The 16,005-nt window shown below is 33.9% G+C and overlaps 1 protein-coding gene across 1 annotated transcript in view; it reads right to left on the bottom strand.

Moving 5' to 3' along the window:
* Window positions 1-14,826, bottom strand: part of LOC132695791 (zinc finger protein basonuclin-2-like) — a 136,303-nt gene extending 121,477 nt beyond the window's left edge. Inside the window, exon 1 of the mRNA XM_060660256.1 lies at window positions 14,698-14,826. Coding sequence (XP_060516239.1) covers window positions 14,698-14,826 — 129 coding nt within the window. The remainder of the gene's footprint in view (window positions 1-14,697) is intronic.
* Between the last annotated feature and the right edge of the window lie 1,179 nt (window positions 14,827-16,005).

The raw sequence follows: 16,005 nt of genomic DNA, 5'->3' as shown, positions 1-16,005 counted from the left end.
CACAAACACCTAGACGAGCCCGGGTCCTTCGAACTTAAATCACCCTTCGACACCGCACGCACAAACACACGCATAAAACGAGATTAGAACGGCTAGCTTTTTAATATTCCAAAAACTCGCGTCGAAAAAAGAAACAACGTGACGCTACTGATTATATGGCGGGTGTATAAGGAATCCTTCGTCGACTTTTCGCAGTTTTAAATTGCGAACGGATTTTGCAATTTCGCATATTTACGCAGGCACTAAAAACGTCATAAAACTTTTACAACGAAGACAGTGTTTAACCAAATTTTTTGACGTTTATCCGGTATTTCTAAACTGTTTGAGACCCAATAACAATGAGTTAATGCCAATGCGAATCTTCGTCCAATTCGATTAACTGGAACCCTATACAATGTAAATATCTCACCTACAGGAGAAATTTTGATTAGTTAAATAAGAACAAACGTTGTTCAGATGTTCACATAAATTTATGTGAAAATCTGAACAACGTTTGTTCTTATTTAACTATTTTAAATGGATTTTCATCAAGTAAAAGCCACTTCAGTACGAAATTTTGATTGTTATTGTAATAAGGATATTTGAATAAATTCAATACATTATAAAATATGTCAGGCAATTTTAACCAACCAAAACTAACCAGTATGCTATTTGGGGCGTAAAACTGGCAAAACTAATAAACATCACCTGTTTTTTTTCTTTTTGCAACACAATTATTAACAATATCGAAAATGTACTTGGACGTTAACGAGAGAAAAGTCATGAGTCAAAACTTAATATCAATAGCTAAAATTTTTTGATATTTTCTGTTGGGTTTCATATTATATTATTTTTGTTAAAACTTTTTTCAATTTTGTTCCCTTATTTAAAATGACAACAAACAAAACAAAACATTAAATGTCTCATAAATAGTCCAAACCTAATGCGATGAATGAGATTTTATTTAGATTTGAAGTAAATAATAATAGCGAAGTTATATCCAGGACGTAATTTTATACGGTTTCCTTTAAACACTAAAGTTAGACCATGAGCGCGGGATAGGTGAGATATTTCGTTACGTTAATCCAAAACTATATTGTCTGATATACCATGTTCATAACTTACTTTTTAGAGAATACACTGGAACTAACCAAAACTAATCAAATACCAGCATAAAGCGACATTTATTTAATAGAGTAGTGTGAGTTCCACTTATTTACTGGTAAAGCGCATGAGTCGCCACTTTAAAGTCCTTTTTCACACTTATTCATATTCAAATTCATTCTCAAATAATTTAAGATCTGCAACTTTCAATTAAATCCCAGGTTAACTTGTGAGTGATTTTTTGCATCAGATTTTGTTTATCAAAAAAGAATAATTCAAAACACATATAACTATAACTTGGGACACTACCTTATCCCAGAAACTATAGCGAAAAGTTAACAAAAATTAATGGGGATATTGCAAACCTTCAATTTATTTTAATGTTGTATAACAGGGTGTTTCATTTTTCATGGACGAGTATCAACTTTCCTATTTTAAATGGAACACCTAGTATATTGCTTCATTTTTGAATTTTATACAAAATTCTAGACATATTTTGTGTATATTGTCCTATACCTAAGCCTAACCGTTTGTTAAATTTTTATTTTTTAGGCCAAAAATGATGTTTCCAAGACGTAAAATATCTGCCTATTTCTTCGTTCGGAAGCCTTTCACTTGAGTAAGTTTTGTTATAGACAAAGGACTCGAAATTAAAAAAAACTACAAAAAAAAAACTTTTTTTTAATGAAAACTACCTGTTTTTATAATCTTGTCATATTTAGCACTAAAAATTAAGGCAATTTTATATAAGGTAGCATGTCTAATACTTTTACTTTCCTATCACAAATAATATGCTGTTGTCATATTAGTTCAGTTAGTGTAAGGTGGCTGTGACGGCGTTTAAACAAAACAAGTGCTAGAACAACCGGAAGTCCTATAAATTCTGTCCAGTGCAGAAATTAGGATTACAACAGCAGGTTAGATTTTTGGAACAATCTTATGGAGAGACATTTTTCGGGAAATATATTTGTTAATATTATTTGGACAGATGACTAAAATTTTTAATTGGAAAAATACCCATTACTGGAGCAATGAGAATAATAAAAAACGTATGGAAATTACAAGATAAGGTAAAACTTCTGTCAAAGTATGGTGCGCCCTTTGGAGGTTCAGAATAATAGGTCCAGTATTTTTTGATCAGAATTTAAATTCGGAAAGCTACTTAGAGCTTTTAAATATTATACCCCGAAAGGGAACGACGAAATTTAATTTGGCAGCAGGATGGCGCTCCATATCACAGAAGTCAAGAAGTTAGCACCTATTTAAATACACGCTTTGCAGAATGGATTGGGGAGAATGGTAGTTACGCTTGGCCTTCAAGCAGCCGCGATTTAACTCCCCTAGATTTTTTTCTATAGGGTACACTTAAACATTTAGTTTACAAACACAAACTGCCAATTGCCGAGGAACTTAAACGTCGGATAAGAGAAGGTATCGGATATCTAAATGGTACTGAATATGTTAGAAATGCCATTATGTATTTGGAAAACCTTTATACTACTTGTATTGCCCAAAGTGGAGGACATATTGAACAACTGCTACAATAATTATTATCCTTTGTAAGCAATTAATTTTTTGTTGATTGTTCGTTAATATAATATTCACAAATGTTATCGCGTATCCTTGGTCTCATTCTGTATAAATAATGCATACATACATGTTCATCATCTTTGGGTCTTCATAAGTGCATCGGCAAGATTATGGTCAACTGTGAAATGGTTAATCATAGTGGCAGCACGTTAGCACTTGTTTTGTTCAAACGCCGTCATAGCCACCTTAAACATACTGCACCTATAGGAAAACCGCATATAATTTATGTCTAAAAGTAAATAATTCAAAATGAAAAATATTAGGCAAAGGTTATAAAAATAGGTAGTTTCCATTAAAAAAAAAGATTTTTGGCAATTTTTTAATTTCATTTTTAACTTATTTTTTGCGCACCATATATCGAAATTTCTTATGAAATACGTTATTCCAGTCCTTCGTCTACAACAAAACTGACTCGAGTGAAACAATAAACGCTTCCGAATGAAGATGCCAGATATTTTACGTCTTTTTCATACATCCAGTATTCTGATATATTTTAAATGTTAGTATCTAATCAGGTATTCGGGTAAACTTTTTCTTGGTCTTCGCCACTTAGAAATTTTCAGTATGTTCTTTTTTACGAAAAAGAACAGACCAAACTACTCGCATAGCTAATTTCCTAAGGGATTTAACAAAATTATTTCTTCTTTATCATATGATTTTATGTAACTGCTGCAATACGAATTTTATGTAAGTATATTTTTAATCTAACTTGCGCACTGAACCTTATATTTCTCTAGATCATCCCTACCTTAGCTAAGGTCTTTATGCATTTGTTTATGAGCCATCGTAATAAATCATTTGAAATTAAACAAAAATTAATCGTTTAAGTCAACTTTTTTAAAATAGAAAATTCGAAATCAAAAATAATTTGTTCATAAAAGATCGGAAAGCCTGCATTTTTCAACTAAGAGCACAACTGATAAAAGCGATACAAAAAAATCAAGAATTCTCTCTGCTTCCGAAATGCCCGTTAAAACACGTTTTTTTTTTGAGCCGTCGACTGTTCTGCGAGCATCCTTGTTTCCTTGTAATAAAACTTTAATTTCTCAAGGTAATTGGAAGCAGTAATTTTTGTCCTGTTTTAATTAACTGCTAGCAAGTCGGCACTGTTATAAAGCGTCTTGTTTTAATTTTTAGTTCGCCCATATTTTCACCCCCTTTAAGTTTAGACACTTCCCTGAAGCTCCGACTGTAAATTTGTATTCATACACTTTTAGATTGTCTAGAGAGTTGAATTTAATAACTTGAAAAATTAATATGAAAAACGTCGAAAAAATGTACGTTTTTGGAAAAATCGTATTCCTTTAAGGTCCATTTTATGTCCCTTCGTTTATTTACTGATCAACTAATTTCGTGTATGTCGTGACAACCTGCAGTAAGTCTTCCATAGGTGCGGCTCGTTCTTCCTGATTAGTGAATCGCCATCTTGAAAAAACGACCGTTTCCCCGGTCCGACGAAACCGGAATATAGACTCAATTTCCTTTTACTTCCGTGTCACACACTCTCCCTTTTAAACGTTCCTCAGACGAACGTTCGATGTAGAAAGCATCGATTATACCATTTAACTTTGATGAAACTTGATGAAACAGAAGGATGCTAGGATGCAAATGAAAATCCTCAAAGCTTTATTCGTGCACTCTTTTTGTAGGCACTTCAACACCCAAAAAAACTTCCTTCCGACTTATCCTTAGACATCTGGATCACTGCATCATTCAATCGCCTTACCGCATACATTATCCTGGCTTTTAGATTTCTATGGCTGACCTGAGACGATTTAGCAGGACTTTAATTTTGTCGTTCGTCACATCGAAGAGTGTTATTTTATTTCTGCTCTTGTTCGCACTCTGCGGAAAGTGAAAGTCAACCACCTGCTCATCCAAACTCATTGGGTGTTAAGTCTTCGCTGTCCTCTCTGGCCCAGTGGTTTAGTCTTTAAATACTCGGTGGGACAATGTTTCTACGACAAAGAAACTACAATTCGGCGTAGTACATAACTGAATCTAAACAAGGTCTAGTGTGCTGTGCGCCTTATTTCAACTTATGTTTGCAGTAGCATAGACCTCATTGCATACTCCACGTCTCGGATCACAAAGTCTATATTGGAAGACGAGTTTACTAACTATTTGGTGACGTGATGCAGCCCAAAGGATTGAAAGTGTCGCTATCGACATTGAAAGGGAGACGGAAAACAATTTACGCCTTAATAAGACGTTCTGCGATGGGACGACGTCGGTTTAGTAAAGGATCAGGGTGTAAAATGCTTTTTGAAGGGTTTGGAGATCTTCCTCTTCGGCCCATTTATAAACATCTTGTCTGTCGGCATGCAAATCAGACAACGGGTCTGAGATTTTGATTGATCTATATTCGCAAGATTGATTATATCGCCGGATTCGTTCTCATTATAAGGAAAAGTGCTCCGCAATTTATTATGGGTATATATGCGCGGTCCCTCGATTTTACCTTTTTTTTTCTTTATTTTTGTAACAAATTAAGCGTCGTTCCGAAACGGTTTGCACCTATTCACCTAAGTGAAATCAAAAAAGTTATATACGAGGAGAGTATTATTATAATGCACACAACTTTGTAATAGACGTAATTAAATTAATCGACATAATAAGCGTAATCAAATTTATTATTACCGGTAGGTTCGGAAACTAGTTATAATATCGCGAACGATTCTTACAATGAATAGTCTTGATATCTTTATTTACTGCCAATCTTAAATCGATCTAAACCTGATCTTAAATTACGTATAGGAAATTAACCGCCGCGATAACTATTTTGCCGGTTATATTGTAATAATGGCGGACGGGATATTGAAAATTCGGTATGAAAAATCAGCGGGCCGATTAATTTGTTATTAGCAAGACAAATAATGGCGGTTTCACGTAAAATTACTCCCTATGCGCGACCCGTATCGGCGGTGCCGCGCGATGTCTTAAGAATTTTTTTTTCGCCACGTCATCGAATATCTGGAGGCACAAAATATGTCCCAATCAAAATGATGACTGAGCTAAATTCTTTTGATGGAATCACATTGTCACTGTTTCTATAGCGTTGTCAAACTGCTGTGCCGTGTAACGGTTCACTTCTTACGGTGTTTTATTCTCGAAATTAAATAGAAAATAATTATTATTGCTTTTGCCTCAGAACGAATATAAGTGACGGACTCGCTACCGACCGCAAAATCTGAAGTTATTTAATTCGATTAATCAACACGCACAATTGTTATAGGTATAGTTCTTAAACTTCTAGGAAATACAGGTCGATATTGAGGATAATTTCGAACTCCGAATATAGTAATAAGTAAACATCGAACAACAATACCGGACATTTTCATCTCTTATTTTAATAAAATTATATTATAGCAATTATACAATTGTAAATAATTTTAAAACTTATATTTATAGCGGTACAGATCTTATTTTGATACAAGGAAATACTTCTTTTAAACATTTGTACTGAAGTCAAGCTATGTAATACAAAAGGGTATAAAAATAAACTAAACCTCTAATAGTTTTTCCCGTACATTTTTTAAAATATCTTAAAGAAAACATAAAAACATTAAACCAGCTTCCTAGCGTGCAAAGAATAGTAAAAAAACACAAAAAGCTGCAGCATAATATACGTAATTATTCCGTAAACAATCTTTTGGGTTTTGGTCAAAAATAATCTAAATTTATTGCGGCAATTGGAAGTCAGTCCGGTCCTGTTGTGGATGAGAGTAACGGTTGCCACTGAAGAAGTCTGCTTTGGTCAAGTTTGCAGTATTGATTTAACGAAAATGCTAATACGGATATATCTAACAGCGAGTTTTAGATTGTCCAGTTAAATAAGTTGTGAGAAATGCACTATTGCAGTGGCTCAAAAAATGTTCCTTCAAATGGCTAGGGGGTGGTGAGTTTTTTTTTCATCCATGTCTGATTGATGATGGTGCGAAACTTGTTGAACTGTTTTAATATAAATTTAAAGAAATATTTACAAAAGACGTTGAAGTGACGTGGGGAGTCGGTCTACCCTAGCTATAGCAACAAGGTTTAACCCTTGCGCGCTTGGAAATATTAAATACGATCACATTTTAGATATATTTCTTAGATATCGTTTAATATCATGGGAAAATTCGTACGGTATGCCAGGTGCGGTTTGTTGATAGTAAACGATAGTTTGCAGTACAGGCGAAAAATTTTACTAAAAAAAGTTAATCAAGCGACTTTAGATTTTGAAAATCATTGATAATTTAATAATTTATTATTAGTAATATAACATACTAACTTTATAAGTTCATTAAGTTACTTCGTAATCTCGTAAATTAGCAACGGCAATTATTTTTGTAATTTTTAGTTCAGTAATTATGTAGGGGTTTTACATATTCTCCTCACGGTTCGTCCATAAGCGTGGGTAGAAAATTAACGCATAAAACCATATAACGAACATACATAGATAAATAGGCTTAATGACGCATTAAATTTTGTATATAGAAATACACCATCTTAAAGCACGAGACTATCGGCTGGATTAAATTTGAAGAAACCACAATACGAGGTTAGCGCCAAAATTTCCCGGCCTGACATAGATGCAGCTCCAGTATCACGATAACACTTTGTCTTCTTTTAAATATATATCTTAGTAGGCTGCGAAAAAAAATTTGAAGTCTTGCGTCAAATAGTTTTTTATTGACAGCATTTTAAACAAGACGCGTCCGAAAAAATGTCGCAAATTACGCAAATTGGGTATAGAGCAGTCATAAAGTTTTTGACAAAAGAAGGGTTAGCAGGATTGCGTTTACGGCCAAAGTTCTCCTTCGTATTCTGTAGTAAGAGAATGGGCAAAACGTTTTCGAATGGGGCAGGATTCCCTTGAAGATGATTCAAGAACTGGTCGATCAGTGGAGGTCATAACGGAAGATATTGTTGCGAATGTGGAAGAGGTGGTATTGAGTGATGGACGTTTAAAGGTCAAGGAAATCTCAGAAATTACTAAGTTTTCTGATTACAAGTGTTTGTCGAATCCTGCATGATCATTTAGGTATGCATAAGTTTAGTGCAAGATGGGTTCCTAAAAACCTTTCGGCTATTCAAAAACCACGCCGTGTCGAGTGTGCGCGGTCTTTTTTGGAACTCTGTGTGTCGGGACAGAAGCCTGCGATAGAAACTATTGTGACGGGAGATGAAACTATGGTTCTCTATTATGACCCTCTATCGAAAAAAGAATCAATGGAGTGGCGTCGTAAGGGCGAAATATCTCCAAGAAAATTCAGTGTCTGCCAGTCAAGAAAAAAGGTGATGGCCACGATCTTTTGGGATTGTGAAGGAATTCTTTTGATAGATTTTAAAGAAACTAATACCACTGTCAGTGGTAAATATCACGCAACATTATTACAGCAATTGCGAGACTGCATACGTGTAAAACATCGAGGAAAACTGACCGGAGGCGTGCGTCTTTTGCACGATAATGCAAGCTGCCATTTTAGAGTGTGGGTTACAACAGATAGATCATCCTGCCTATAGTCCAGATATGGCCCCCAGCGACTATTATTCGTTTGGATATTTGAAAAAGGACTTACGTGGACGGCGGTTTAACGACGAAGTTGAGTTAAAAGAGGCTGTTTTAGTTCATTTTGCAGACAAATCAAACAATATTTTTTTAAAGGGATTGAGTCGTTAATAAAGAGATGTAATAAGTGTTTTGAAGTTAAGGGGGTTTATATTGAAAAATAATAAAAAAATTGATACTCTACTTTGTTGCTTTCATATTCAGGCCGGGAAATTTTGGCGCTGCCCTCGTAAATAACTATTACGACATCGGCTCATATGGGCACGAGGCAAAAAATTTATCAAGAGAGGAAAACACAACATTTAAAATTAATTGTAAAGCTGCTGCTCTGGTTGAAATTATTGAAGTGACCGTAACGAACTGGCAAAAAAGAAGAAAAAATGTGGGATTCTGATAACGTGGTTAGTCGAGCAGAAAAGAGGAGAAAACTGTTGAAGAAGAATATTGATTTTCAATAATTTGCATTTTATGTGTATTGTTGTATATTTTAAGGCCACCTATACAGGCTATGGGCCATATAAACATATGCTAAGTGCTGGTGTTATAGATATCTAGATATATTGATTCTACACATCTAAATATAAAATGAAGCAGGGATAAAAAAGGAACAAAAGATATATAGAACATTATTGTATGTGTGTATTTCTCTGCGGAACAAAGATAATCCTCCAAAAAAATGTTTTATTTTTGTTTTACCATTTTTAAATCGAAAATTCGGAATTGGAATTACATAAGCTTAGGTTAAAAGAATTTTCCACGCTTTTAGTGTATTTAAACTTCGTACCTCGAAACAAATTTGAGGAGGAAGCGCGATATGCATAGTTTTATGGTTTATTCTGTTGTTTTATTTGCTTCAAGGGAGAAATTGCAATGGCAAACTATTGAACTCCCTTGGACGCTCCGTTGGCGTTCTATAAGGGGTTTTCAATAAGTACAATAAATAAAGCTGGTACAAATGGTAAGGATTTTTTTCGGTGCTGCAGCGGCGGTGCATTCCTGCGAGAGCGAATGCAAATCGAACGAAATTCAGGTGCGCGAAATGTATTTATGTACTTTAGCAGGCAGTTCGCTAAAGTAAAATAAAGCGAGACAGATTTAGGTATTGTATATTTGTTTTTTGTTACAAAAACGCGCGTATTTTAATCGGCACACACGAACCTGGCATGAGATTAGACATATGTCGCAAGTATATAGGACGTCACATTACAGGTAACTTACGCAGTAACATAACATACATCTTGGCGTATAAACAAACAGGGAATAAATGTATGGGTTATCTCTATGTGAAATTTATTCTGGACACAAACGGAGCGCACGCGTGTGACAGTGTCTGATCTATTATTATTATTTTAGCGTAAATATTAGTGTAATATTTTCTTATTTTTGCCAAACGATACCACCTACAACAAGCGTAAATCAATATTTGCGGTAACGATAAAGTAAATAGTTTTCATAAATAAATATATCTTTCCGACGCCGACGCACACTGGTGCGAAATGTGAGAATAACGAAACAAAAATCTTTACCTCAAGAAATGGACGTATTATTTTTATATGTTTTTTATATTATATACGAGATGCTACGAGTTAGGTTTTTGTCAACACTCGATCGACACCCACGTTTACGCATATTTATTTTATTTATAATAATAATAAGTTATATTACAGTACATAGTACGTGAATAGTCTAACCTCCCTAATGCTCAGGGGTGCAGGAGGACACTTTTGCTGCACATATTATAATAAACTATTAAGTAAGTAAGTATTTTAAGCATTAAACACATATCTACATATAATATAACATATTTCAATTATTTTGCAAATATTAAATTACACTAGACCCATTTATTCCACAGATATTAACATCAACGAATGTATTTTTTTTAGATTTCCGAAATCTTCGATGTCTTCTTAAATAAATATCGAGTTTTCAGGTCTTATATTTTTAAGAATCACATTAGATATTCTGTGTGTGAGTGAAGTGAATAAGAAATCTGTTTTTTTACATAGGTACTGCCAATTACGATCCCATTTAAGATTTTGGTCAATTATAACCGCCAAATGCTTTATGTGATTTACTCACCGAATTGGTCCACATAATATCACATGGAATTGTAATAGACTTAATAAAAAGATGTCTAGTCTGTCATAATATCTTTTGAATTTGAACTGTTTTGAAATCACCTTATCGGTCAAAAACAGACGCTCTACAAGTGTTCAAAGGATATTTATATTCAATACGGAAGTTGTCTTGATTCAAATTCTAATAGAACGTATATTACACAGTTCGAACAACCGAACCTGATACCATATACAGAGTGTAATACTTAAGAATGACGATACCATCCAAATTTTAAAGAAAATAAAAAAACAATTCTTGGGTTGAAGTACTCAAAGGTCTATTGTGTGTAACTATTTCCTGTGCCTACTACGTTTAAGGTAGTAATACACCAAACGATCAAAGTTTTGATAAAAAAAATGCCCAAGAAATTATTTAAAAAGTTGATTACAAGTTTCTAAAACCCCAATAAACTATATCGGGTGCAATGTGAAAAATATTTTTTTTGGCGAAAAATTTCAAATTTAATTGATCGCGAACTTCTTGTTAAATTTATAATATAGATTTAAAAAAATACCAATATATTATGAAAAGACAAAAACATTTGTTAGTATAAGACGAACTTATATCAACGCGCAAATTTTGATATGAGTAAGGTTTAAAAAAAAACAAACCCTATCGTGCAGCTTAATGTAGCCAGTGTTTGATTTAGTTAAATACTAACAGCTACGTCGTTGTAAAAAAATTTTTTTTGGTAATATGTAACGACTCCCCTATGCTTATATTATTTAATTTATATACAAATTAATTGTGGAGTCTTTGGTGATTCTTCCTGGAAAGGCCTGGAGAATTGCTTAAAAATATGATGTTTTTGGACAATTTTAAATTATCTCGAGGCCAAATATAGAGCTTTTTCGCATAAACTTTTCAACCAACTGGGGAAAATAATGTTATAAAATACTTGGTTGATAAAAAAACTTCAATGGATTAATAATCATGTCCTATATTTCACAAAAAAAATCCGATATTTATTGCATAAATTTTATATGTTACGAGAATTTCTTTCCAAAAAACTATTACACATGTTTGTAATATTTTAGCTGATCTGCTTGTATGCTATGGGATTCTTTAATTTAATTTAATTTTTTAATTAATTAATTATCTAATATAAATTGATAACTTGATCAATTAATAATTAATTTTGGGTTTGACACATACATACGTACCTACGTGTCGAATAGGTCAAATAGATATTGAAAAATTAAAATATTGTAATTATTATCGTAATAATAAGAGAGATAGTCGCCTCTCTGAAATATATGTGACTTTATCAAGCATTTCTTATGCTGCCCAAACATATTACAGTCAAAAATTTTGTAAATAGATATTTAGAGATATTAATTAAGGTTTTTTCCCCCTTTGAAGCAGTATGCGACGCCGTCGATGGCGTCGACCAATTGGAACGTTTCGCGCCGTGGTTATCTTAAAACAAAGTGTACACTGTGACAATTCATTTTCCACAGTTTGTCGGCCTGATTAGCGCCGTTAAGATCCCGGTCGCACAAAAAAACCTTTTACGAATGCCTATTTGTTTTAGACTAAACGTCTCGCTTTTGTGTCTCTACTCCAATTAGATGCTTTTAAAACTGGCATTATCAACGCTACGCGGGAAAATTACTCGACAAATATTAACGACTCGCTAATAAAATTATTAAAATCTCAGTTCGCATCTGTCGCATATTATATATTATAACAAAACGTAATAAGGTCGTTAAATTATCGGTAACGGATATACGTACCATACATTTGCAGCTGCTCAATGGATTTTCGATCACTCTTCCGTTACAAGTGGCTTGTGTCGAGTAATTAGTAAAGTAGAAAGCAGAAAATTATTCTAGCGCGGCTACGTTTGTCAAATTAATACGACACACACATCTACGAATCGCGGAGGGTCGGACGGGCGGACAAGTTCAATTAAAAGTTTTTCCGACATCGGGCATGTAATTTAAAATTCTCGGCGAAAATTATTTTTAACGGAACGCAACTTTTTCGTTTTGGATATACCACTTTTTAATTACCGCGTGTTCCTAAGCTACACCTACGAAATTCACTTCTGATGCTCGCGGTAATACATTTTTGCGACGTTGCCGACTCTATATTCGACGACGAAAGTTCTAAAGAACTATAACGTCAAAACCAGAGACGGCAGGAGTTTACAGCATTCCATGCATATACGGCAAAGAATATATTGGAGAGGCCGGACGAAAAATATCAACTATCAACAATTGTTTGTTGAAGATGTTTTTTAAATTGTGTAATTGTTAATAATAAAATAAGTATTAATAATATTATAAGCGCTAATCCAGACACATATTTCAACCAAATGACCCTTTTTCTTTGTATTATATCTACGTTGTTAATAATAATAATTTAGCCTCCTCAAAGTGGTATACAGGGTCTATAAAAATTAACTGTCTGCTTTAATATGAATTGATTATTTAAGAAGAAAAATTAATACACACAATGGACATTCGCCACGGTTACAGAGCCTTTTTTACCATATGTATAGCATGAAATTATTGAAACTTTAACAAGTCACTAATAACACAACAATTCGTTTTTTAAAACGTTTTTTTTTACTTATACATACGTAGTTATAGAATAGCTGCCACTGAATAATAAACAAAGCAAATTTTCTCTAATAAAAATAAAATTTCTTGCGCAAATGTGTAGAAAAAGTTCCCCTACTTAAATTTAATTCATTTGATAAGAAAAATTACTGAAATAAAGGAGAAATCGGTTGAAAGTTTGAAAATTTTAATATTTGCGCGGAAAACTGCCGAGAGTTGGCAACGTAGTGCCCTTCAGAGTCTCTTGACGGTTCGGTTGCCTCGGTTACTCCTAATTGGGACCTTTTCACCATTTCAATGTTGTTATTTGAGATGCATACACACTCCCGGGTTCGATATTCGGATGTTTAACATCTCACTCCGAGCAGTATCAGCTTGCGATACGTGGATCAGATTATTCTCGTTATATGCGCATTAAAAACCGACAAATCCGTTTATCGTGCGCGCAAAAGTACTAGAAACTAATATAATTTCCTACTAAATATTGTTTTATTACAATAAAACAATTATTATAAAACAATATTTGCCGATAGACTAGAATTCTAGCAAATGTTATTTCTTTTTTCCACTCCCTTAGTAATATACTATAATTATACACCGATCTGGCGTGCGGGAAGCGCCACTTTAACACGTGAGTTTCTTGTCCTTGTCCCACGGATCCAGGCCACTTCGGACATTTCCGGGATATTACCGCACAGGTTTGGGAGCAATCGGATGTTAATTTTGACGCTTGTAAATTCTGACAGTCATGTTACTTTTGGTTAGTATTCACGTATTCATGTTGTTTACCAAAATGTACCCAAAAACTAACGGTCGTAGAAATAGTATAGTCTGCGACACGTTTGGTAAACTCTTTTTTCTACTCCCGTTTGTAAAACACCTAATTACCCACCGATCTAGCGTGCGGGAAGCGTCACTTTACCACGTCAGTTTCGTTTCCCACGAATCCGAGCCATTTCGGACATTTCCGGGATTTTACGAACTTGGGAGAGATCGGATGTTTTCGGAGATATTTCCCACGCTTTGAATTTTGACGTTTGTCAATTCTGACGGTCATGTCAGTGTTGTTTTGCGAAAATGTACCCAAAAACTAACGGTCGTAGAAAAAGTATAGTATGCAACACGTTCGGTAAACTTTCTAACTCACGAGTTTATTAAAAACTCGTGAGTCAAATGCCGTTTACCGCACTTGTTGCATAATATGCTATTACATACAAGGCGTGAATGAATTAGCAAACGCATTGGTTGAAAATGAGTGTATTTTTTTGCAAAAAGAATATTATACGGACCACTAAAACCCAATTTGGGTGGTTCAAATCACTTACCGTCCCTAATGACAAGACTCGAACTTGTGGGTTAAGAAAACTTGAAGTCAAGGAATTTATGCTTGAACCAGAAAATTAGCAGCAGATGGAAACGACCTCGTTTTGGCCAAAATAATGAAAAAAATAAATAATTTTTCAAAAAACTTCCATAGGCCACTGTAATACTGTAAAAAAATAAATAATTGTTAAAAAAGTATATCAACCTTATTTTATGATAACAGCACGAGCATAAGCTGTCCTGTTATGTCATTTTGCCCATAGTAATAGATAACAGTAAATAACCATCTACATTATGGAAATATTTTGACTTTGACAGTCCTATTTTTCCAAAATACCCAATGTGAATCGTGATACCCCAGCACCGGACTGCCAGACATGACATAAATAAAACAAGAGTTCTCAGTTAACCATTTTACTCTCGAACTATTTTGCATTTTTCGAAACAAAAATCGCTTACCGTGCAAATTTTTGGCGGTTGGAAATCTTTTCGACAAAATTTCTCGGGAGTGGACGAGCGTTGCTCCGACGATCCCAAATCTTGTCTAGGCGATGATGTGGGCAGAGTTTGGGCGCTAGTAGTCGCCATTTTCGTAAAAACTGACGGTTCGGGTTTGAAGAACCATGACGCTACTGATGCCCACTGCAACAATGTAGTATGCGAAATGTAGCGACGCACATTCAATATAGAGCATTAAATATTTCGGCAAAAACATTTTAAACTAACTTTGTATGAACTTTTGATTGTATTGAAGTGAGAGTTCTTTAATATACAAGGTGAATAATTTGACAGACATTTACGAAAATCAGTGCATATGGTCGTTCTGAAACTGTGTTTGCTTAGGTGTTTGAACTTCTTCAGTCTATCTAAAAAAAAAACATATTTAATAGGTCACACAAATTTTTATATCCAAAACCATTTTAAAGTAGTACACAGTTGAAAATGGCTATCGTATTGCAAACGTCATTTTTCGCATAAAAAATTAAAAATTTCAAAAACGGTTAGACTTATAAGTATAAAACATTATACACAAAATATGTCTAGAATTTTGTATAGAATTCAAAAATGAAGTAAAATACCAGGTGTTCACCCTGTATATATAACATTCAAATAAATTTAAGATTTGTAATACCACAATTAACTTTTGTATGTAACTTTTCGCTCCATCCCCTATAGTTTCTGAGATAAGGTAGTGTCCCAACATAAACGGCCCACCCTGTACCTTCCAAAGGATGCATCCGAATTGTTAGCGTCCAGACTTCGTGACAAGCATTTACTGGCACCTGGGGTCATATCAAGTTTCTACTAGTGTATTGCAACAATATTCCTGACTAATATCCTAACTAGGATTCGACTTTTTTACTGAATAAAAAAATAAATTATCTTAGAAATATCGGTTATTTTTATTTTAATATTTGCAAAAATCACGTGATACAAATAAATGAATAGCCTACCAAAATTATATTAAATCAGTTTTCAAAATAAAAACATCTGAGTAATTATTAATCGACAATATTATTTACAAATCTTCTGAATTTCTCCCGCGATAATATAGAAATAATTCACCAAACTTATTCTCAATAATAATAAATAATTATTTTTTGGTATCGAGTATTATTATTTCACTGGTATACCTTTAAAATCCGAAATGTGGAAGTTGATATCTTTTCCGCATTTGTCAAAATGTACGACATCGCGGAGTGGACAGTAAACATAAATAGAATCGGATAAAGACGTTCCAAAAAGGTTTGTATAATGAATCAGCCG

Source organism: Cylas formicarius, unplaced genomic scaffold, assembly GCF_029955315.1.
Source record: "Cylas formicarius isolate icCylForm1 unplaced genomic scaffold, icCylForm1.1 PGA_scaffold_12__32_contigs__length_19106922, whole genome shotgun sequence".
In the NCBI taxonomy this organism is placed as follows: Eukaryota; Metazoa; Arthropoda; class Insecta; order Coleoptera; family Brentidae; genus Cylas; species Cylas formicarius.
The sequence above is the reverse complement of the archived record's forward strand: the minus strand, read 5'-3'. Positions and strand labels throughout refer to the sequence as shown.